This window comes from Penicillium cataractarum (genome assembly GCF_028827025.1).
Source record: "Penicillium cataractarum strain IBT 29864 chromosome Unknown utg000002l, whole genome shotgun sequence".
NCBI lineage: Eukaryota > Fungi > Ascomycota > Eurotiomycetes > Eurotiales > Aspergillaceae > Penicillium > Penicillium cataractarum.
In genome coordinates, this window is record NW_026622738.1 from 3,704,558 (window position 1) to 3,726,463 (window position 21,906).

Sequence of the window (21,906 nt, forward strand, 5' to 3'; positions counted from 1 at the left end):
GACTACATTGATGGCAGAGACCCGCATCCATGAAGAACAGGGCTGACGTCAAGTTGCCACGGGCGGCGACAGGGAGGTACCAGGTAGGAACATGTTGAAGATGTGGAGGTGGTCTAATAGGACCTCTTTCTTGGACTTGCGTTACTATGTGCTTTGACCTGAGTTCATCCCGTACTATACACTTCAAGGCATGCTATTTTAGTCTATCCAATGATGTCTAGTAGGATAGTTAATTCACTACTTAGAGTAAACTGGTCCAAGTTGCTGCACAGGTCCAAGATTACATACAATAATTTAGGAAACGAGGGCGTAGGTACAACCAATAGGCCGAGAATGTATGTAAATCCCCACTTGAGCCGACAGATTATGACTCTGAGAGTCCGTCCTTCAGTCCGGAACCGACCGAAGCTGAGGCGTGACAGAAGGAACCGCAATTCTCATTGTTGTTTTGGACAGTGTCGGGTAGGATTTAACAATGTCACTTCGCCAGCTACTCAATCCATTTGCAACATAATTCAAAGTGCTAGAATGAAATGATTATACTGTAGTATAGAAGTTATATTTGGAATGCTAGAAGCACCAGAACAGCTATGAATCTCACTAGCAAAATAAAGCTCCGGTAGGTGCTCTAAAAGTGGTGGATTTTCGCCAGGAGTTTGTGCTTCTGACTCTGTAGTATTAATCTTACTAAGCCAGTCACTGACGTCTTCTAGAAGAGATAACATGATCGATTCAATTTACTCGATGGCTAGAGTCCGGCAAGAGAGAGGCCTGCGCACTCGCCCTTCTCACCCCCGGTCGCGCCACGCCATAGCAGCACTAAACGGCGCTCAAATGTACCTGGAGATTGTTGAACGATATAATTTACTTCACCGTTATACTAAGCACATACGACCATAGGGTGTGGAGAACAGGGCTTCCCGTCCGCTCAGCCGTACTTAAGCCACACGCCGGCCAGTTAGTAGTATGGTGGGTGACCACATGCGAATCCTGGCTGTTGTATGTTTTTGTTTTTATCCATCTTTGTAGCTTTTTGTCATTCACTGACTTTATTTATCGCTTTGTTGTTGTAGAGATGTTCGACGGTGCTCGAGTGGGAGGAGACATGCGGTGGATTAGCCATGATGTGACTTGGATCTAAGCATGACAGCATTGACCTGCTGGTACTGCCCTTCTTCCTGCTTTTAGAGCCATCCGAGCGCAATTCCTGAAGAAGCTGTCATATTTAGACAAGACTTTAGCAGTCTCTAAACGATCGCGCTGTCAAAAGGGAAGGGGGGAGAGTTGACGTCTCACAGGCACCTTTAACAGGGAGACACCATAAGTTTCGACAGCTCGTGCAATAAATATTGCACCTCTCCTGACACTGCAGATCATCGACACATCAACAATAGGCCTAGGCCCATGATTTGGAAGAAGGCAACGCTTTGTCATAGCTAATTTGCTTGTTTCTGCAGGCAAGTATACACCTCCGTTGGAGCTAGCCGTGATCCGAAAATACTCCACGATGTCATTCGTCTATACCTTGGACGGTCAATTCGATCGATTCTCGATCGAACCTATCAAACGACAAGAATCAATTTCCAGGGGCCCTGCCAACGCAAGTCCGGCACACCGCGCCACTTCCCCGCGGGTGGCCCCTCCTCTGACAGTTGATCTATCGAATGCACGGGCTTCATACCCACCGAACAATCAACAATTGTACCAGAGACCATGTCTGTGGGTTTTACAGGACCCCCGTGTGAGCGCCACCACCGCCGCCTATTCAAGTTAAAACCATTGCAAAAGTTCCAATGCGACATAAAAAGAATGGCATTATTGGGCCGAATATAGGTCAATGCAGAATGAGGCGGTATAAAGTGCCTGGAAATGGAAATGACCGACGAGGAAGCTTGGTTTCTCTTTACACCCCCCGTTTCATCATCGTGCTCGCTTGCGCTTGATATGAAGAGTCGGAATACGACCTTCGACAGCTCACAACGGTTTTTTTGCGGGAAATTTCTCTCGTCATTCAGTTTTGCGAGGTTCTTTTGACGAGGTCGTGATGTATTTGTATCTTGGTGATGCCCTTTTTTGATTGCATGAGTTGCTGGCAATGCAACGAGTCCATAATCTGGCGATACTGAGAAATTCCGCGTACAGAAAGCCTTATATTATTTTGTGAAAATGTTGGCTGGTAAAGGTGTTCGTGCTATCGCGGTGATGTGGGTGATGACCTTCATCTCTTTCATTCTGGTTCCACTTCGACTCTACACGAGAGTTTACGTCGTCAAGGCATTGGGCGTGGATGACCACGTATTCAATCTAGCTTGGGTGAGTTCAGAATTGCTCCTGAGAGATACAAATCATGGACAGAAGTAATACTCACATACCTACAGGTATTTTTACTTCTGTATACCATATTCATGACTATATCAGGTAGCTATGGATTCGGTCAACCTATAACCACCCTCGACATGGACATGGCTGTCAAGGCTGTATACAACGAGATGATCGGCCAGACCTTTGCAGTGCTAGGGATGGCTATTGCGAAGATATCCCTGGGCATCTTTCTACTTCGTATTGTTGTCAAGCAGTGGCATCGAACCTCCATCTGGATTTCCATGGTCAGTCTGGCGATTGTCTCCGTGATGACGGCAATTCTCTTTTGGATCCAGAAGCTCCCCTCGGAGTCTATCTATGATCCTCGTGTCCCAGGGCGCCTCGTTGTTCAAGTGACCCCGTTTTCTATCTTGCTCGGATGTATGATACCCCTTTCCCCCTTGGCTTGCAGGACCATCCATCCTTCTTGGCCGTATCCCTCTAACACTCTTCTTCCTAGCTTGGTGTGCCGCTGTGGACTTTTACTTCGCGCTGCTTCCATGGATCTTCATCTGGAAGCTCAACATGAAGTTCAAGGAGAAGATGTCTATCGCCATCAGTCTGAGCCTGGGGTTCATGTATGTGACTTGATTTCATATTGACTGTCGCAATGAAACTAACCTTGTTTGATAGAGCTTGCGTCTGCGGAATCATCAGAACCATCGATCTAGGTGGACTATCCAGCTCAAACTATACTGGTAAGATACGTCCCCCTTTACAACATGGTAAACAAAATCCTCTAATCTTCCCTGATGTGCTCTAGAGGACACCGTCGACTTGATAATTTGGTCCGCAGTCGAACTCGCCGTCACCCTAATCTGCGTTGGCATTCCCACCGTCCGCCCTCTCTATCGTGTCATCGTCCATGGATCAAACCTAGAGGACTCCGAGGGCGGATACATCAAGCATAACAATTCCGATCAATCATCCCATCTCCACATGCAAAACATGTCGAAGGGTAACTCGGCATTTCGGGCTAAGGATGAGGGTACTACCGAGTTGTATATCACTCGTAATAACCACAGCGATGAGGAAGTGCTTGTTGGGCAGAATGGGAAGAATGGCAAGAATAATCGCGGCATTCGGGTTAGAGAAGAGGTACGAGTGGAGGCGAACTATTGAGGCTGTACACAGGTATTCTATCTGATCCATAGTTCGTTTCGGGGCGGCATTTTTGGGCTATGGTGCTGTTACTTCATTCCTTTTGATTCCCCTTTGTGTTTCTAATGGGTTCGTCATAGTAAAGGACGATTGAAAAGTTGTACAAAATGAAAATCTTTACTTGCAATTCTTGAAGAGAAAGAAGGTGATATGCCACTGGAGTAAGAGCATGACGGTCTGTCGATATATGGTTCGCTCGCCTGTCAATTATTGCACAACCTCATCTGCTTGGAACCTCGACAGTTATGCCATTTGTATTAAGGACCCGAAATGTATAGAGAAGACCGCCTTTTCAGACATCTCTAGGAACACAATCAGATATGTTGAAAGCTCGGAGCTTTTGTATAACATCAATGCTTGGGGAAAAAAGAATGCAATAATGCATGTAAGACAAGGTCATTTGAGCAGTAACGAAAGTATATCCCGATACGGACGCCCGGTCTTCATCTTTATGAATGTACTTTATCGACGATTAAATCTCGTAACTGTTGAACTCATTAGCATCCATACTAGCCATGTCATCTCACGTCTCGAAATTGAACTTACCTCCACTCGTGCGCCTCATCGCCGTACTGGATACCCTCGATCCAGTTCTTCATCTGGAGGGCAATCTCGCCCGCCTCCTCGTCCTTCTTCAGACCGCAGTCAACAAGCTTGCCGCGGTAGCTGATGCTGCGCACAGGGCTGACGATGGCCGCGGTGCCAGCACCGAAGACCTCGATCAGACGGCCCTCCTCGGCGGCCTGGGCGACATCAGACATGCGGATCTTGCGCTCGGAGATCTCCCAGCCCTTGGGAGCGAGACGCTCGCGGGCAAGAGCGAGGACGGAGTCACGGGTAACACCCTCGAGGATGGTACCGTCAAGAGGAGCAGTGATCAGCTCGTTCTTGCCAGTCTCCTTGTTCTTAATGGCAATGAAGAGGTTCATGGTGCCGACCTCGGTCACGTACTCCTCCTCGCCGAAGAGCCATAAGTTCTGCTGGAAGCCACGGGAGGCAGCCTCAAGCTGGGGCAGAATGCAAGGAGCATAGTTGGCGCCAAGCTTCTTGTCACCGACACCACCGGGCCAAGCACGGACGGCATAATCAGTGGCCTCGAGGGAGATGGCCTTGAAACCGGTAGGGTAGTAAGGGCCCACGGGGCTAGCAATGACGAAGAGCAGGGCAGAGCCGGGAGGACCGACGCCCAGAGTCTTCTGAGTACCAATCATAGTAGGGCGCAGGTACAGAGAGTAGCCACGAGCACTAATAGATCACAATTAGCAAATATTGTCTACAAGCATAAAGCTCAGGATATTGCTCACTCCGGGATGAAACGGTCGTCCACCTTCACAAACTCTCCAATCAGCTTGGTCAGAGCCTCACCGTCGAAAGTCGGGAGAGCAATGCGCGCAGAAGACTTGTTCAGGCGCTCCATGTTCTTGTTGGGGCGGAACAACCGGGTTCCTCCATTCTTATCCTTGTATGCCTTCATTCCCTCGAAGCACTCGAAAGCGTAGTGGAAGACGCATGTGGAGGGGTCCAGGCTGAGGTTCTGGTAGGGGACGATTTGAGGAGAGTGCCAGCCATCAGTAGCGGTCCACTCAACGGTAAGCATATGATCTGTACCAAAGTTCAATTAGCGATCAGACTTGTCTAGCATCGAAAAAAGTAGATCCTACCGGTGAAAGTCTTGCCAAAGACCAGATCCTTGGGTGGCGTCAGCTCCTTAGGAGTCGTGGTCTTTGTGATAGACAGCTTCGAGGCATCCAGAGCAGCGAGCTGAGACGCGGCGGAAGCCGTCACGCCGAAGTTTCTTTGCCATAGCCTCTGAGACGCGAAGGTCTGTGAAGCCAGGCGAGGGGTCGCAAGACCAGTGAGGGCCTTCCGGCGAGTCAATTGCTGAAGGGACTTCATTGCTGAATGATGTGTGTCAGCTAATGCAGTGATTTGGGGGGGGAGGATGATAAGGGCGAGGACGGATTTTAAATGCGCGATGACTACTCCGCACGGCACTTTCTGCGGAGGACAGGCACAACTCCCCGGCGCGCCTTACAGCGAGATTCCGCCTCACCGCCCGGTCTTTGATGGCCTTTGAAGGTGATAACTGAATGACTCAAGCGCGCCGCATATCCGATTGCACCAATCAGATTGCTTCAATTGGATGGCCCGCCGATTTCGGATCAGTTTGCGGCCTGAATCTTCAGTCAGCAATCAAAATCGCCGACGCAAAGCGAGAAACACCTGACCGGAAATAGCAGCTCGTGACATTCATCAGCTTATTCTTATTATTGGGCCCACTTTTTTTAGACAATTGGGCAGTTGCACAGTTGAAGTTGGACAGTTGGCGATGACGACACGTGACCCCGCCCGCGATAGGAACATCGTTATCGCAGCCCCGTTGGAGCTTCGATGCAATCGGATGCGCCATTGTCCCTCGGTCGCCCATTGAAGTTCTTGTCGCAGCTGCAGAGCTCCAATTGACGCCTGCTGGGATTGCTCACCCCTGAACCACATAATTTACAGGCACGGATCAAGTCATGCATTGCGCCGCGACTCGACCAATCACCACTTTGTGAATCGCTTCAACGTTGCCTGACGCAGCTCGATCGTGGATGAATAGCACTCCCTCGGCATACCTACACCCAATATGTTTTCCAACGCGCTGAAGTCGTTCAGCTCCAACATCTCATCGAACTACCAAATATCCCCGCATCCCACCGTCTACTCCGGCCCCTGGAAAATCCACGATGCCAAGAAAAAGTCCACGGGCACTGCGGCGTCCGTGTTCATCTTCGATCGCAAGGTTCTGGAGCCGCGGTCCGGTGGATTTGGGCGCTCGGGATCGTCTTCGAAGAAACTACAGGACGATGTGATTGAACGGCTGAAACGGGAAGCTGGCAACCTAGCCCGGTTACGACACCCCTCCATCCTACAGGTGCTGGAACCAGTGGAAGAGACGCGCAATGGTGGGTTGATGTTCGCAACGGAGCATTTGACAGCCTCGCTTTCGGGGCTACTGCTGGATAAAAACGAGCAGGAGGGCGCATCGGGCTCCGGTTCGCGGCCCAGTCGTTACATGGTCCAAGAGGCCGATGGCACACGAAGGCGGCGCGACTTGGAAATCGACGAATTGGAAATCCAAAAGGGTTTGCTACAAGTCGCAAAGGGTCTAGAGTTCCTTCATGAGTCTGCAGGGTTGGTGCATGGCAATTTGAATCCAGACGCCATCTATATCAACTCCAAGTCTGATTGGAAGATCTCCGGCCTCGGTTTCGCTGGTCCTCCTGATTCCTCAGAGACTCGGTCAACACTGCCCCCGTTGGCTGTCTCCGAGGTTCTCTATCAAGATCCCAGACTGCCTGCTTCCGTACAGCTGAACATGGATTACACCTCCCCGGACTTTGCCTTGGACTCCAACGTGTCGTCAGCTGCAGATCTCTTCTCCTTGGGTCTGATAATCATTGCGCTCTATAACTCGCCCCATGTCTCACCCCTCCAAACCCATGCGAATTTGACGACATACAAAAAGCTGTTGAGCTCTCCATCGACTACCCCCTCGCAAAGCAACAACTTCCTTTGCTCTCAGCCCATCCCTCGCGATGTTCTATCTCATGTCTTGCCCCGGCTCATTACCCGAAGACCCGCGCAGCGCATGAATGCTCGGGAGTTCCAGCAGTCGCAGTATTTCGATAACGTTTTGGTGTCTACAATTCGATTCTTGGAGTCTTTGCCAACTAAGAATGCGAATGAGAAATCCCAATTCCTTCGTGGGCTACAGCGCGTGCTCCCGGACTTTCCGGTTTCAGTGCTGGAGAGAAAGTTATTGGGAGCCTTGTTGGATGAAATGAAAGACCGAGAACTATTGCCACTGATCTTGCAGAACGTTTTCGGAATCCTCCAACGAATTCCTAATGGGCATCGTGCCTTGTCAGAGAAGATCATCCCCCGCCTCAAAGAGGTGTTTGGCACGGGATCGGGAAAAGCAGGATCTCAAGAGCGGGACTCCAAGAAGGATGCAGGCCTTATGGTTGTATTGGAAAATATGAAACTTATTGCCGACAACTGCTCAGGCATAGAGTTTAAAGATGGTAAGATATCGCGAAGCAAGCTGGCTGTACATTGCTAACATTGATACTCTAGATATACTTCCCTTGATCCGCTTGGGCATGGACTCACCCACCCATTCCCTGGTTGATGCCTCTCTCAAATGCCTCCCGATCATGCTTCCGGTCCTTGACTTTAGTACTGTCAAAAATGAGGTGTTCCCGCCGATTGCTAGCACTTTTAGTCGCACTAGTAGCCTTGCTATCAAAGTTCGTGGACTGGAGGCTTTCAGCATCCTATGTGGTGGCTCTCCGAGCGACTCAGACGGACTAGACGATGACCTCAACGGTACCGTCCAACCAAAACAGACCACCAAGTCATCCATTCTAGACAAGTACACCATTCAAGAAAAGGTTGTGCCGTCTCTCAAGGCCATCAAAACGAAGGAACCTTCAGTCATGATGGCCGCCTTGAAAGTCTTCCGACAAGTTGGAAGGGTTGCAGACACGGACTTCCTCGCCCTGGAAGTTCTGCCGATTCTCTGGAGCTTCAGTCTGGGCCCGCTGTTGAATCTCCAGCAATTCAATGAGTTCATGGCACTTATCAAATCCCTTTCTACCAAGATTGAAAAGGAGCAGGCAAGGAAGCTCCAAGAACTTTCCTCCGGTGGAGATTCTGGCGGGTTCCAAGCTGCAGCTAGCAGCTTCTCGCAATCCGCCACGGATCTAACTTCTCCTGATACCGACGGTGCCAGAAACAACTTTGAGCGTCTCGTGCTTGGGAAGAATACTGCTCCCGCTAACGGTGCAGACGCTGATCTTTGGGGTGGTATGGATGCCGAGCCCGCTGCACCGAAACGACCGAGCATATCGGCCGCTCTCTCCTGGTCTATGAACAATGCCGCTGGCATGAGCCAACCTTCATCTAACCAACTCGGTTTCCGATCCATTACTCCAGATCAGAAACTCGGTTCTTTCCCATCTTTGGAGCCTGCACGGCAAACGTCTCCTGCGATTCCATCTTTCCCAACTATGCAGCCATCTTCGCCAACTTGGGGTGTTCAATCTCAGGGAGCAAACAGGCCTAGCCCATCTATGGCATCACTGTCTGGCTTAGCTGCCAATGCCCCCATGTCACGACCTACATCATTGTCTCAGCAAGCTTCCAACTATTCCGCCTTTTCTATCCCACCTCCACCAGGAGGTATGGGTGCGAACAATGCGATCCGAACACCCTCTCTGAACATGAATACAACGCCGGTGCCGTTCGCCAGCCAACCCCAACCCCAACCCCAACCCCAGCCCCAGACATCGCAAAAACAAGGATTAGACAAATACGAGAGTTTGCTGTGAGGTATGTCGTCGCGTGCTTGTTTTTCGAATACCCGATGTGGGCCCGTTCTTGTATATACCCATTTTTGTGCAATTTGCTAGCGAAGCGGAGTATATAGAATCATCTCGAAATGAAGTAGCATAGCATTTCTCTATCCCAAGACCTACTAGCGCCTTGTATAGTGGGGTTCCACAAGTTTGAAACTGCGCTTGAATCGAAATTATCGCAAAAGATCACTCGAGATATTGGCGAAGCTAATCAGGAAAGCAAATCAGTAGACATTCTAGAAAGAAGGATCTTTTAAAACTTGAAGCTCATCTCGCTATATTTTTCCTCTAGTCGATAAATTCAAGCCTTTAAACTGCTACCATAACTTCCCTGACCGCATTTCATTTAGTATCACTCCATTGTGTACAACCGAACCTCAAGCCACCACAAGTCGGCAAAAGTGTATGGAGCTTGTGGAGCAAGGGCCAGACGCGTAGCGTCGGCTGGCGGGCGGAGCCTTTAATGATTGGCAACAGGCCCGTTCCCGATGTCATAGTCAATTGGTAGCAAGCTACTTTGACCCCTCAACCCTCCAATGCACTCACTGCGTGGCATTGCGCCGCGTATACTTACCCGGAGCTCCGTATTACCTCCGCTACCCCTCAATCGTCTTGCACACCGATTGCCCGCGCTTCGCTCTTCCTTCTCCATCTCCCACTCCCTTCGATCACCCATCATGGACGAAAACGTGAAACAGCATTATCTGGCTGACTCGCCGCCCAGCGTGGTCCGCCTAGAAATCAAGTCGCACTTTGACACTCTTAAGGATGAGAGTCTTCGGAGATATGCCCACTACATGAGCAGGTAGTGTGTCCCCGCGTGTAGGCGCCACTCGCGCTTGGTCGATTTCTCCCATGGGCACAAGACAACGGGCTAACCGAGAGGTTGTAATGTGTATAGAGCTGCGTTTGAAGGTACTCGTGTGACTTTGCGCCAGGTCTCGCCCGAGTCGGAACCTATCTACGATCTTATTCTCGCCCTCCACGGAGCTTGCAATGGCGACTGGAAGAGTCTCGCCGAAAAGACTCAGGTCAGCGATGAACACCTCCGCTTCTTCCTCGAATACGCCGCTCAATTCCTGGGTAACTGCGGTAATTACAAGGGCTTTGGTGACTCCAAGTTCATTCCTCGGATCCCCGCGTCTGCCCTGGAGGCTTTGGCATCGAGCACACCGGAGACCAAGGAGGCTTTCCAGAAGGCAAACAGCACTGGTGGCGGTATCTATGAGACAACCGAACAGTCTATGATGCATCTGGGTTACCCTGCCAGTGGTCATATGACCACCTACTATCCCGACTCGCCCACAATTACCAAGGACGAGATTACGGCCGTTGGTGATTTGATGGAGAAGAAGGGCCTGGCGTTGGAGAACACGAGAATCCGCAAGACGGCCTCGGGAGACTTTGAACTCTTGATTGCATCTGGAGTCACTAACCCTCCTCGGAGGGATCGCGACCTCGGCGAGACTGATACTTTTGAGCTCGAGGGGGCTCTCAAAGGCAAGACCCTTCGCCTGGTCTTCGGAGACTACCAGGAGGAGATGGCTAAGATTGCGCACAACATTAAGCTGGCTGAGCGTAATGCGGCCAACGATAATCAGAAGAAGATGTTGGACGCATATGCTCTTTCATTCGGTGCTGGATCTATTGAGTCATTCAAGGAAAGCCAGCGTGTTTGGGTCAAGGACCAGAAGCCCACTTTGGAGACGAACTTGGGATTCGTCGAGACCTACCGTGATCCCCATGGTGTGCGTGGAGAGTGGGAGGGCTTTGTCGCTCTGGTAGGGCTATCAAATTTCCTCCGTTCAAATTATTCCCAATGGCTAATTATCTTCTCTTAAAGGTGAACCTGGAGCGAACTCGCGCATTCGGTGCTTTGGTGGACAGTGCTGAGAGCATGATCCCCAAGCTGCCCTGGGGTACCGATTTCGAGAAGGACAAGTTCCTCAGTCCCGATTTCACCTCCCTGGAAGTCCTGAGCTTCGCTTGCTCTGGTCTTCCTGCCGGTATTAACCTTCCCAACTACGACGACATTCGTCAAAACTTGGGTTTCAAGAACGTCTCCCTCGGCAATGTTCTGAGCGCCAAGGCCCCGAATGAGCCCATTCCCTTCATTGCTGAGAAGGACCAGGAGGTCTTCCGTCGCTGCCGTGACCCTGCCTTTGAAGTTCAGGTCGGTATCCATGAGCTGCTTGGCCATGGAACCGGCAAGCTTCTTCAGGAGACTGCACCGGGCGAGTACAACTTCGATATCTCCAACCCTCCTATTAGCCCCGTGACTGGCAAGCCCGTGTCAACCTGGTACAAGCCTGGTCAAACGTGGAGCTCGGTGTTCGGTGCTATCGCCTCTTCATATGAGGAGTGCCGTGCCGAGTGTGTTGCTATGGCTCTGGGCTGTGACTTTGAGATTCTCAAGATCTTCGGTTTCGGCGATGGCAAAGAGGACATGGCCGGCGAGGCCGGTGACGTTCTCTATGCAGCCTATCTCCAGATGGCTCGTGCCGGTCTGGTTGCTTTGGAGTTCTGGGACCCCAAGACTCAGAAGTGGGGACAGGCTCATATGCAGGCTCGTTACAGTATTCTGCGCACTTTCCTCGGTGCTGGCGATGACTTTGTCAAGTTGTCGTACACCAAGGAAGATCTGTCAGATCTGGAGATCCTCCTGGACCGGTCTAAGATCCTGAGCCACGGTCGGCCTGCCGTTGAGAAGTACTTGCAGAAGCTGCACGTTTATAAGAGCACTGCCGATGTCGAGGCTGGCAAGGGCATGTATGACGAGATCACCTCGGTCGACAGCTGGTGGGGATCGCAGGTGCGCGAGGTTGTTCTCAAGAACAAGGTTCCTCGCAAGGTCTTTGTTCAGGCCAACACTATTCTGGAGGGAGACAAGGTTACTCTGAAGGAATATGAGCCTACTCTGGAGGGTATGATCCAGAGTTTCGTGGATCGCAAGGTGTAAAGGGCTGAGCGATAAGGGTAAATAGTAACACAACAACAAACATGGATAGTTAGCGTAGCACATCAAACATATTAAATACCCCTCAGCGACACAGACCTGACTTCCTGCCCTGAAAGTAAAATTTTGAGTTCCTATCTAGGGGATACCACTAATTGCGTAGCTGGGGAGAATCCTAGAAGATCCAAGGTGCGGACTGTCGACTTACCGCCGACGTGATCGAGTAGTCTAGTTAAGCGCCCATCCTTCACCTCCTCTTCCCAGATCGCCAGCTCTTCCGTTTGCCAGCTTTCCACCAAGGCATCACTGCAGTGTCAACAGTGCCATCACCGACGACCTATATCCCTCGAGTTGTTTCTTGAAGATATTCGAACCTGCAAACGTGCGCGGGCTTCCATCCGGGCGATCGTGAGTCTCCTGATCGACAACAAAGCGGACCCTTAGGACGCAAGTCCGGAAGCCATCAGACCAGCCGCCTAGTCGCGATTGGGTCTGATCTGAACGACCACACCGTGTCGGACGAAACACACTCTCAGCACCCATCAACCACGGCGCGCCCGCCTTCTCCAACGGACTCCCTCGCGGAGGACGACAACTACACAGCTCCCCCGCCGCACTCGCCCTCCCAAGCATCCGCCTCGAGCTCCGCGTCCGTCAGCCCTCCACCTTTCTCCTCCCTCTTCGCCTCGACCGAGTCCAGTCGCCCCAAACTCACTGAGTCCCCCGGTCCCGCTTATCTTCCAGCTTTTGCGCCGCCGCCACCCGTCGAGGAGCGTCTCGATTCGGCCCCTTCGTCGGCGGTTGTCGCAGACACCAAAGCATCCTTCTCCGATCCTAAGGGGGACGGGCTTGGCAAGAGTACCGACGACGGGGAACCGCCGCCGCCGTATACTGAAGGCTACAGTCCACTCGAGTCGTTTACATACACGATGGCTGCGGCAGGAGGCGCTTCAAGCATCATCACCCAGGTCCAGCAGACTGGTGGACCGCCCATCAACACTCTCGGAGGTATGTGCCATCCCTACGGAGGGAGATGCGCGACAAGTCGCCGGACTAACTTGTCCTTTCGCATACAGATATCGGTGGTGATGAGCATATCACGCTAGATCTCCGGTAAGCCTTTCGTTTACTACCGCCGTAATGGATGTGGTGCTGACATGTATAGGGGTACCCGGTTTACACTGTCGCGAGATGAGCTGTTAACGCTACCAGAGTTTGTCTTGCTGTCTCTGTTCCCAAATGGCCTCCTTCCAGATGGTCACATGGGTGGATTCCATGAGGGTGATATTTACCCCGTTGACGTAAGTTCATTCGTGTGGTGTGAGCAGTTTTAGTACCCATGAACACAGCTAATAGCTTGCAGTATGACCCAGCATCCCTCCAATTCATGCTAGACTTCTTCCGATCTGTCGCGCAATCCATTCCCTCGCCATTGCCTTCCGCGTCGACATCCCCTGACCTAGAAGTTCCCGATGTCATGCAAAATCCCGCACGCGACATGCTCCAGGATCGTGCTGGAATTATCGTTCTTCGTGAGGATCTCGACTTCTATGTCATCCCGCCACGCCCAGACATTGGCCATGAAGAAATGCTTGAAGTCAAGCGGGCTGCTGGCCGAGCCTTGCTAAAGCAGGATGGCATTTTCTCCGGCCTGCGCAAGAGTGAGGAGGTCGGCTCAACTGAACAGCACCTCATTGAGATGCTGACTGCAGGGTAAGCTTACTCGTGGTCCTGTAATTATGTGAATAGCCACTAATTTGAACCAGTGGGTTTGATCGTGAGGATCACTGGGGTCACCGGGCCCCGGAGCCTAACAAGGCGGTGATCTGCAGTCTGGCTCTGGCCAAGCTTCGCACCGACATTCGCGGTGATCTTTCAAACAACAATACTGTTGGTATGGCTCAAAAGCTTTTGCTTTTCTGGAGAAAGCCCGCTCGCCGCTGCTGGTGGGAGGGTGTGGATCTTGACAACGTTGAGGGTGTTGAGGGTCAGGTTAAGGTCTGGATCCGGAGGGTGTGGACCCTCGAAATGGTGAGTCTTTTGATTCTTGAATGCTAGAGTGCTTGGCTAACGTTTTCTTGACAGAGTGTTATTGGCCTGCGGTGATCTCATTATTATTATTTGCAATTTCTTTTTTATTTTCCATTTATTCTTGTTGTCTGCTGCATCTGTACCTATACCCAGATCCACTGGCTCGTCGCCAACATGTTTTGTCGCCCCTCCTTCTTACAATCTTCAAACACAACAGTGATTATTATTCCAGTTTCATTACTTAGTTTTATTTTCACCAGCAGTCGGGCTGGCGTACTTTGCAAGTTGGTGTTGATATTGAAATAGTTCTTTGTTTATAGTATCCTGCTATCCACAGCTTACTTGTGCTGGGAGCTGTGGATCATTGGTATAAGGCAGATAAAATTGGAACATCTATTTGCCCGTTTTATTTCTTTTCCAGGCTGACAATCTTCATGTTGTATTCCTTGTGAGACGAATGGTTGATTATATGTATGTCCAAGGCTCCGACTTCCTGCCTCAGGCATCAGAGTTTTACTCACGTGACCGTGGAATGGACCCGTCTCGCTCGATTGGGGAAAACGCGACAGCGGCGCAAAAGAATCCCAGCTTAGATCGATTGCTGTTCAATCCACCTTAGTGGAAACGAAATATATACTTGGGTCCTTTTACCTTTCTCTTCTTACCTCAACCTTCTCTTCTGCTCCTATATCTCTCTGCGACTCATTCCTGATTCCCCCGAGTCTGTTCAACCCTTCAATCGACCTTCAAACAACAGAAACCTTTTGCGCCCTCAATCCCCGCGAAGGGGCATGTGCTAGTCGAAAGCAATCGCCAACATGTCCCCTCTCAGAGGTTACATCACATCATACCCGCCACGAGTGCGCCAGTATGGAAACGCGTTGTTGACGCCTGTGTACCCGGTGCAGACGGGTCCGACGCCGCGGACGACAAAGCGCGGAACCACGGCGATCAATTATGCCGAGGACGGTTACGATGATGATGATTTTGATGAGAGCGATGGTCCTCGCCGGCCCACTGGGCTAAGGAGTCTGCGGCGCGAGGAATCGACTGGTGGTATGCTGGCGCCGATGGAGAAACTGGGCAAGGAAGTGCATGCGCCTGTCGAGGTGCAGGGTGTGTTTCGCGAATGGATGATCAAACGGATGCTGCGGCCTGCGTATGTAACTGCTGCTTCGAGTCGCGATCTTCGGGATCCTTCTTGGCTTTGTTGTTGGGTTCTCATGCTAACGTTGAATGTGATTTGTGTAGATGTGCGGACCAACTACAAATCCAAGCGCAGCTCCCCTTGACGCTGGTTCCGATTCGAATTGACGTGGAAGTTGCCGCGCATCAACCCCTCGAACCGTTCCCTTTCCCCCGCCGCGTGAATGAACAAATTATCAACCCGACCCTTCCTGCATACCGGAGACCGGACCCTCTACCTCCCTTCAGAATCAAGGACACCTTCCTGTGGAACCTCCACGAGGCTCTAGCTACGCCGGAGGAGTTTGCTATTGGCTTTGTTCGTGACCTTGATCTTCCCAACCCACAGGCGACGACGATGACCATCAGTAATCAGATTCGCCAACAATTGGAAGAGTATGCAGGTGTGGCCTTGCATCCTCTTTTCCAAAGCAGCCATTCAATCCATGCTCCGAGCGTGCCCCCACAGATGGATGCTTCGCGAGATGTATCCATGACTCCAGCTGCGACCAACGTCGATACACCTGATAGCCGGGTCAACGGGGCTACAGTAACGGTCACAAAAGAGGCATTGGTGAACGACAGTCTTCTGAACCCGGATGATGCATACCGGTGTCTGATCAGTCTCAACATTAACCTTCAAAATAAGCTCTACACAGATAAGTTCGAGTGGTCTTTGCTTCATCCTCCCGGTATGGCCGAGGAATTTGCTCAGATTACTTGCGCCGATCTACATCTCGGTGGAGAATGGGTGAGCGCGATTTCACATGGCATCTACGAGGCCGTCTTGAAGTTGAAGAAGGAGGTCTGCGAAAGCGGCGGCCTGATCAATGGCTACGGAAATGAGATCGACAATCAAGCGGCCAACGGTGTGGAGGCTGGCTGGCGATACGATCCCGAGACCCTGGGTGATAAGTGGCAGCCTCAAGTTGAGACTCTTTCCAAGGAGGAGATTGAGAGGCGGGAGGGTGACCGTGAGCGTGAAATCCGACGTGTACGACGAGAGACTGCACGGTTCTCTTCAACTACGGGCATCACGCCAGAGGTGTCTCGGCAGAGCAGTGGTGGCTACTTTGATGTTGATAGTGAGACCCCGTTGGGTCGTGGTGAGCGGAATAAGCGGAAGCGTCGCTTCCGTAGTCTCAGCCCGTTGGGTAGAGGCACACCTGGCGGTCGAGGCACTCCGGAAACAGGATCAGGTGCTGGGTACGGTGGCGGAGGTGGTACTCTCACGGATTGGTATGTGGTCCAGTCTTCTAGTCTGCAGATTGACATTGCTAACATCAAACTAGGGAACGACAAAGCTGGCGATGCAGCAATTGTATGGTTTGGGGTACAGCCGTCTGGGCAGTACGAGACGGACCGGATGGCCCTCGTGTAAGTCAAGTTATATTGAGAGTGTACTCGTCTCATGCTGACCTGTTTCCCTCTCTTTCCAGACTCTTTGCCACAACTGTGGTTTCCTATACGAGCGGGACAAGACCACCCCAGAATGGTCAAGAGATCTGCACCGTCACGATATCCCCGTCGGCCGGTTTACCTAGATATCCCATGCAATTGCACGATCTTGTTTGAGTATAGGGTTTGGTTTATGTCCTTTCTGTTTCTCTTGTCCTTTCGAGGGGATACATTGGTAGGCGTGGAAACGGTGCTCCTTTTTTTTCATTAACATAATGTATGAATATGACTCTAAGCTGATTCGGTTTCCTGCCGTTTGTTCTTCCCTGCTTGGTGTCGGGTTGTGTAGTTACGCTATGGATCAATTCTTCAGGACTAATGATTATTTTTCTTTGATGAAACGTACTGGATTTTCGAAGATCTATCGTTGGACACATGAGACTAGTTAGTTGAGAACTAATCACAAATTTTTCAATTGGAGATACAGTGCAACTTAGATCGAATTAATTCAAAAAGGGCCGAAGCTACAGCTACCATGTCCAAACCCAGGGTCATTACTGCAGTACAAGTCAAGTTCATGTAAACCGAAACCAACCACAGCACACATGAAATTAGAATATGATATGAGAGAGAACTGATAGCCCTAGCCCTGAATCTATCCTACATATCATTCACCAGAGGTGACGACGTTTAGCAGGCGGCGGGCTGCACTCGTCAGCAGTCACCCCAGTATCCTCCTCCGCGCCCTGCTCGACATCTCCCCACTCCTATAGACCATCATTCATCAGCATCCGTATTCAAATTATACAAGAGATATACATACCGACTGAGTGCCCCGCGACACCACCGATGCAGAACGGATGGTATCACCCTCACCCCCATCATCATAGAAGCCCGCTTTCACAGGTGATCTGGCACCCCCAATCCGGACCTCATTGTCAATGCCCTTTATGGTAATACCGCGCTTGAGTTCGATGGTAATAGGGCGCTTGCGGCCCTTTTCTTCGGTCAGGCCCTGCGCCTTGAGGGCGTTGATGATGGTGCTGGCGAGATGGCCCATCATTTGATCCTGACCGTGGCCGACACCCTTGACATGGGTGCCAGCATTGACAGTGGTGGTCTCAATGACTGGTGCAGTGGTTTCGCTCGCCAGAGAACCAGCTCGTGGCGAGGACAAGGTGACGGTGTTCTTGTCGCCGGTGATGGTCATTGAAGAGTCGATTGTGATGGAGGTAGCGGTTGGGGTGGGTTCCTCCCAGTAATGATTGTAGTCGTCGTCGTAGTCGGCCCAGTTGCGGGAGGCGTACATGATTGGAATGGGAATTGGGGTTGGATTTGATGGAGTGGTTGTGTTGGGGTAGGGTGGTGGTGCGGTGGGTGTAGAAGAGGTTCGATTTGCTCTCTCTTCGAGGTATTTAAGGAGTTGGTGGCGGAGGCTATCTGTAGGCTTCATTGTGAATGTGAAGGCTGTTGGTTGCTGATTATCTTTGCTAGGCAGACGAAGTGGTGGGCTGGTCAAGGCAGCTGTTGGGTTGGGATGGTTGATGGTGAAGAAGTGTATAGATTGATGGGAGGCAACCGGAACCAGCAGGCAAGCCGCAGATATATAGAAGGATTAGGACAGGCAGACAAATAGATCAAAATAGACAGAAAGCAATCTCTAGGTTTAGAGAAAAGGCAACATCTATAAGTACTATTTGACAACAATCGAAGGATCAACATGGGATCAGCGAGAATATGTAGTATACAGAGAGAACAATCGATTTGCAAGAAAATAGGTCCATGGCCATGGCTGCAGCCTAGAAACTCTAATATGTATCAATAACAAAATGTCTCAATTAAACGAATAGAATGAATGAATGAATTAGTCCCAAAGGGGAGTTGAATGGACTCGTTTCGATTGTTCTTTTAGTAAATTGAGATCACGTGATCCCATTGTACTCCCGAAAGAGTTTGAATGGCCGACGTGGCGGTGATTGAAATCCAATCAAACTCTGGGTTCTCTCATGAATAGCCTCTGATTATTGAGTAATGATACGCAGAGCTGGTCCAAGGATGCTCGTGGCTGGTCAGTATCACACCATCGGTCATCGGACAGCCAAGAACTATCGACCACGCAAGCATGGAACATCATTGGGAAGCAGGAGGGTAGTATCAGCCATAGTAAAAAGCAGGGATTTGAATTCGCTGCATCATATTCTCTCGTCATTTCATATTATGCATGTTAAATCATGAGATAACGTTATGTCGCCTGTGGATATAACAATAGATCATGCAAAGCCATTCCCAAAAACTTGGGCTCACCACGAGCAAACCTCGTGCTCTCCTCGAAAACAAAAGGTCGGACGCTGTCGATCAACCAAGCCATGGCTGTGAATCCACCCCTCGTACAATGCGTTGCTATCTCCGGGTGAGATCGGAGCGATCGGGTTGGTCCCAAGACGAGGGGATTCCTCTTCGGCGGTCGAATAGGGCTCGGGGATGTCATTCTCTGGCGGGGGCTCTGGCCAGTCAGACGGGACTGGCCGTTTATGGCACTGTGGACATGGTAGGCTCCTTACTAGTACTGTCGGACGATGTGGTCGGTTCCGGGGACTGGCCCGGGTAATACCGCCCGCCGGGATGGAGAGATTGCGCCGTCTGTCCCAAAGATATTAATTAGCATGAACATGAACCCCTACAGATTGACATGAAGATACCGGTATTTCTGTCACGCTCGACAGTCAAGACCGTTTACGGGTTGCTACTGACTTCGCGGAATTCGTCTCCCTCCACTTGTACCTCACGATCACGAATTCGCCGCATCAGTGCTAGGAAGTTGCTTTGTTGGAACTTCTGGTCTTGCTCGTGGCGAACGCTATCGAGGAGTTGGCCCGCAGTCTGCGCAAGTGCATCCGCGTCTCGATTTCGTGTGAGAGGGTCTTGCTCTGACTGGAGGATGGTGTCGGATCCGATTCTGATTTCTTCGTGCACCTGTGCGGCAGGGTCAAGTTGGACGGCTTCCTCCTTGGCGAGACTTTCGGTCTCTGCTGTAACCTCGGTTTCCTGCAGTTCCTGCATATCGGCTCGAGCTTGCTCAAATGCTGCCTCGAAGGCCGACTCGTCGAATTGCTCTGTCGGTGCAGCATTCACCACGGGAGCTTGCTGTGGGACTTGGTGTGCATTCATAGATCCATTGTACATCGGGTAGCTAGGCGCAAAAGCAGGCTGAAATGCATGGTGTGCCGGCTGCTGTGCCTGGATATGATGGGTTGCAGCTCGCTGTTGAGGCTGCTGGCTCATAAATTCATTTTGCCATCCAGCTTGAGCTGGCGCAATAGACGGCGCTTGTAGCTGGGGTGGCGCGGGCCCTGAGATGTGTAGGTTTTGGAAATCTGACGCCCAATTGGGTCCTTGGTGCACAGCTGCGGGATGGTGTGCAGGAGCTCCAAAGTGAGCTGGATGTTGAATATCTGGCAGATTTGCCGGGACTCCGTGGTTGGCTTCGAAGGCCGCGAACTCGGGGTCCAGGATTCCATCCCGCGGACTTTGTGATCGGAATCCCTGAGAAGCATGACATTAGCTATGAAAGATTACTAAATGAACAGAGGAGTCCAACGTACCTGTCCTGCTGGCTGTCTGGAAATCAAGCGATCCTGTTGCAAGGTCCGATCAACGGCCGTATGCTTCTGGAAGTTCTGCAGCGCATTCGACGGCCCGCATAGTGCATCGCCCATGGTGTCACGTTGGATGTAGTCAATATATAAAGTTGCAAAGGCCGAAGTAATGGGGTATCGCCAAGTTACCAGGATGGACCTAGTGAGAAGGAAGGTATAGACAAGAAATAAAAAGAATCTATAAGGGTAACAGTCAGGAGAAGACAATGCGACAAGAGAGACCGTGGAGTTCCGTGGGGTTCCCTTTACTCCGCAAACCGAGGCACATCACGTGACAAGCCAGAACGTGACCCAAAGTCACGCGATAAGATAAGCAAAGCGGCCAGGTTGTTTGGAGCCGGCCCTCGTGAAGCTCCCCTCGACAGTTCAGCTACTCTTTCACGATTTCTACTTCCCCACGGGGTCCCGACAAAATGGTGCGATATCTCTCCTTCATCCGACTTGCTCTGCTCATAACTAATTCTTGGTGTCTAGGCGGCTGCTCAAGTGATTTCGAATTCGGGGCACGAAGACATGATTGTACGTACGGGGGGTTGCACGGAGAGGGCTTCAATTGGCATCGCTAGAGCGCTTTGCGATTACTGGACACAATTGGGCTAACGAATATGATGAAATGACAGCATGATGCTGGCTTAGATTACTATGGCCGCAGGTTGGCGACCTGCTCTTCCGATAAGACGATTAAGATCTTCGAGATTGAAGGAGAATCACACCGCCTGGTGGAGACCCTGAAGGGGTAAGCTTGTCGATCTGGATAACAAAGGGTTGGCAGAGAAATGAGACATGGTCGCTGATATGGGAATGATCTTAATAGTCACGAAGGCGCTGTGTGGTGCGTCACATGGGTGAGTAGGATGCGCGAACCAATATCCTGTGTGCGGCGCAAGTTGACTGACCATTGCGATTGCTTCATTTCTAGGCACACCCTAAATTTGGCACAATTCTGGCCTCCTCTTCGTACGATGGCAAGGTCCTGATCTGGCGCGAGCAACCGCAGAACGCGACCTCCCCCGCTAGCGGCAGCTCCTGGACCAAGGTCTTCGATTTCTCCCTTCACACCGCTTCCGTGAACATGGTATCTTGGGCCCCTCACGAGAGCGGATGTCTCCTGGCTTGCGCCTCTTCCGATGGTCACGTCAGTGTCCTTGAGTTCCGGGACAATGCCTGGACCCACCAGACCTTCCACGCCCACGGTATGGGTGTGAACTCGATCAGCTGGGCACCCGCGGCCTTTGCTGGCAGCCTGATCAGCTCCAACCCTGGGCCTGGCCAGCAGAGACGTTTCGTGACTGGTGGAAGTGACAACCTCATCAAGATTTGGGACTACAAGTACGTCCTCTCTTGAGATATAGCAGAACGTAAAGCAGGAATCTTTGCTAACTATATGCCTGCAGCACCGAGTCTAAGACCTACAACCTCACTCAGACCCTGGAGGGCCACTCAGACTGGGTCCGTGATGTGGCCTGGTCGCCCAGCATTCTGTCCAAATCGTACATTGCCTCTGCCTCTCAGGACAAGACCGTCCGCATCTGGACCTCCGACGCCTCCAACCCTGGCCAGTGGACCAGCCAAACACTCGAGTTTGACACCGTTCTGTGGCGTGTTAGCTGGAGTCTGAGCGGTAACATCCTTGCCGTCAGCGGTGGTGACAACAAGGTCAGCTTGTGGAAGGAGAACTTGAAGGGCCAGTGGGAGAAGGTCAAGGATATCGAAGAGTAATTGGTATTCTCACATTGATTCCTTTTTTTCCCGC

General features: G+C 51.2%; 8 protein-coding genes across 8 annotated transcripts; 5 read left to right on the forward strand and 3 right to left on the reverse strand.

The window, feature by feature from the left end:
• Positions 1-2,456: 2,456 nt before the first annotated feature.
• N7496_003413 (uncharacterized protein) lies at positions 2,457-3,124 on the forward strand (the record flags this gene model as incomplete). Its single annotated transcript, XM_056696344.1, has 3 exons — positions 2,457-2,742; positions 2,822-2,939; positions 2,995-3,124. 3 exons carry the CDS (start codon positions 2,457-2,459, stop codon positions 3,122-3,124), a joined length of 534 nt encoding a protein of 177 aa, XP_056558556.1.
• Positions 3,125-3,994: 870 nt separating this feature from the next.
• On the reverse strand, positions 3,995-5,418 carry N7496_003414 (branched-chain amino acid aminotransferase, cytosolic; the record flags this gene model as incomplete). The annotated part of the gene is made up of 4 exons (XM_056696345.1): positions 3,995-4,007; positions 4,069-4,767; positions 4,827-5,124; positions 5,184-5,418. 4 exons carry the CDS (start codon positions 5,416-5,418, stop codon positions 3,995-3,997), a joined length of 1,245 nt encoding a protein of 414 aa, XP_056558557.1.
• Positions 5,419-6,151: 733 nt separating this feature from the next.
• Positions 6,152-8,900, forward strand: N7496_003415 (putative protein kinase Scy1; the record flags this gene model as incomplete). Its single annotated transcript, XM_056696346.1, has 2 exons — positions 6,152-7,592; positions 7,645-8,900. The coding sequence occupies 2 exons, from the start codon at positions 6,152-6,154 to the stop codon at positions 8,898-8,900; spliced, it is 2,697 nt and encodes an 898-aa protein (XP_056558558.1).
• A 704-nt stretch (positions 8,901-9,604) lies between these two features.
• Positions 9,605-13,989, forward strand: N7496_003416 (dipeptidyl peptidase 3; the record flags this gene model as incomplete). The annotated part of the gene is made up of 9 exons (XM_056696347.1): positions 9,605-9,732; positions 9,829-10,708; positions 10,771-11,851; positions 12,328-12,891; positions 12,960-12,996; positions 13,049-13,184; positions 13,247-13,596; positions 13,650-13,914; positions 13,969-13,989. The coding sequence occupies 9 exons, from the start codon at positions 9,605-9,607 to the stop codon at positions 13,987-13,989; spliced, it is 3,462 nt and encodes a 1,153-aa protein (XP_056558559.1).
• A 743-nt stretch (positions 13,990-14,732) lies between these two features.
• Positions 14,733-16,643, forward strand: N7496_003417 (putative RSC complex subunit Sfh1; the record flags this gene model as incomplete). The annotated part of the gene is made up of 4 exons (XM_056696348.1): positions 14,733-15,073; positions 15,166-16,338; positions 16,392-16,476; positions 16,539-16,643. The coding sequence occupies 4 exons, from the start codon at positions 14,733-14,735 to the stop codon at positions 16,641-16,643; spliced, it is 1,704 nt and encodes a 567-aa protein (XP_056558560.1).
• Positions 16,644-17,168: 525 nt separating this feature from the next.
• Positions 17,169-17,950, reverse strand: N7496_003418 (uncharacterized protein; the record flags this gene model as incomplete). The annotated part of the gene is made up of 2 exons (XM_056696349.1): positions 17,169-17,264; positions 17,321-17,950. The coding sequence occupies 2 exons, from the start codon at positions 17,948-17,950 to the stop codon at positions 17,169-17,171; spliced, it is 726 nt and encodes a 241-aa protein (XP_056558561.1).
• Positions 17,951-19,026: 1,076 nt separating this feature from the next.
• On the reverse strand, positions 19,027-20,213 carry pex20 (the record flags this gene model as incomplete). The annotated part of the gene is made up of 3 exons (XM_056696350.1): positions 19,027-19,137; positions 19,249-20,040; positions 20,100-20,213. 3 exons carry the CDS (start codon positions 20,211-20,213, stop codon positions 19,027-19,029), a joined length of 1,017 nt encoding a protein of 338 aa, XP_056558562.1.
• Positions 20,214-20,566: 353 nt separating this feature from the next.
• Positions 20,567-21,872, forward strand: sec13 (GTPase-activating protein SEC13; the record flags this gene model as incomplete). The annotated part of the gene is made up of 6 exons (XM_056696351.1): positions 20,567-20,569; positions 20,628-20,672; positions 20,774-20,889; positions 20,968-20,998; positions 21,073-21,482; positions 21,548-21,872. The coding sequence occupies 6 exons, from the start codon at positions 20,567-20,569 to the stop codon at positions 21,870-21,872; spliced, it is 930 nt and encodes a 309-aa protein (XP_056558563.1).
• Positions 21,873-21,906: the final 34 nt, after the last annotated feature.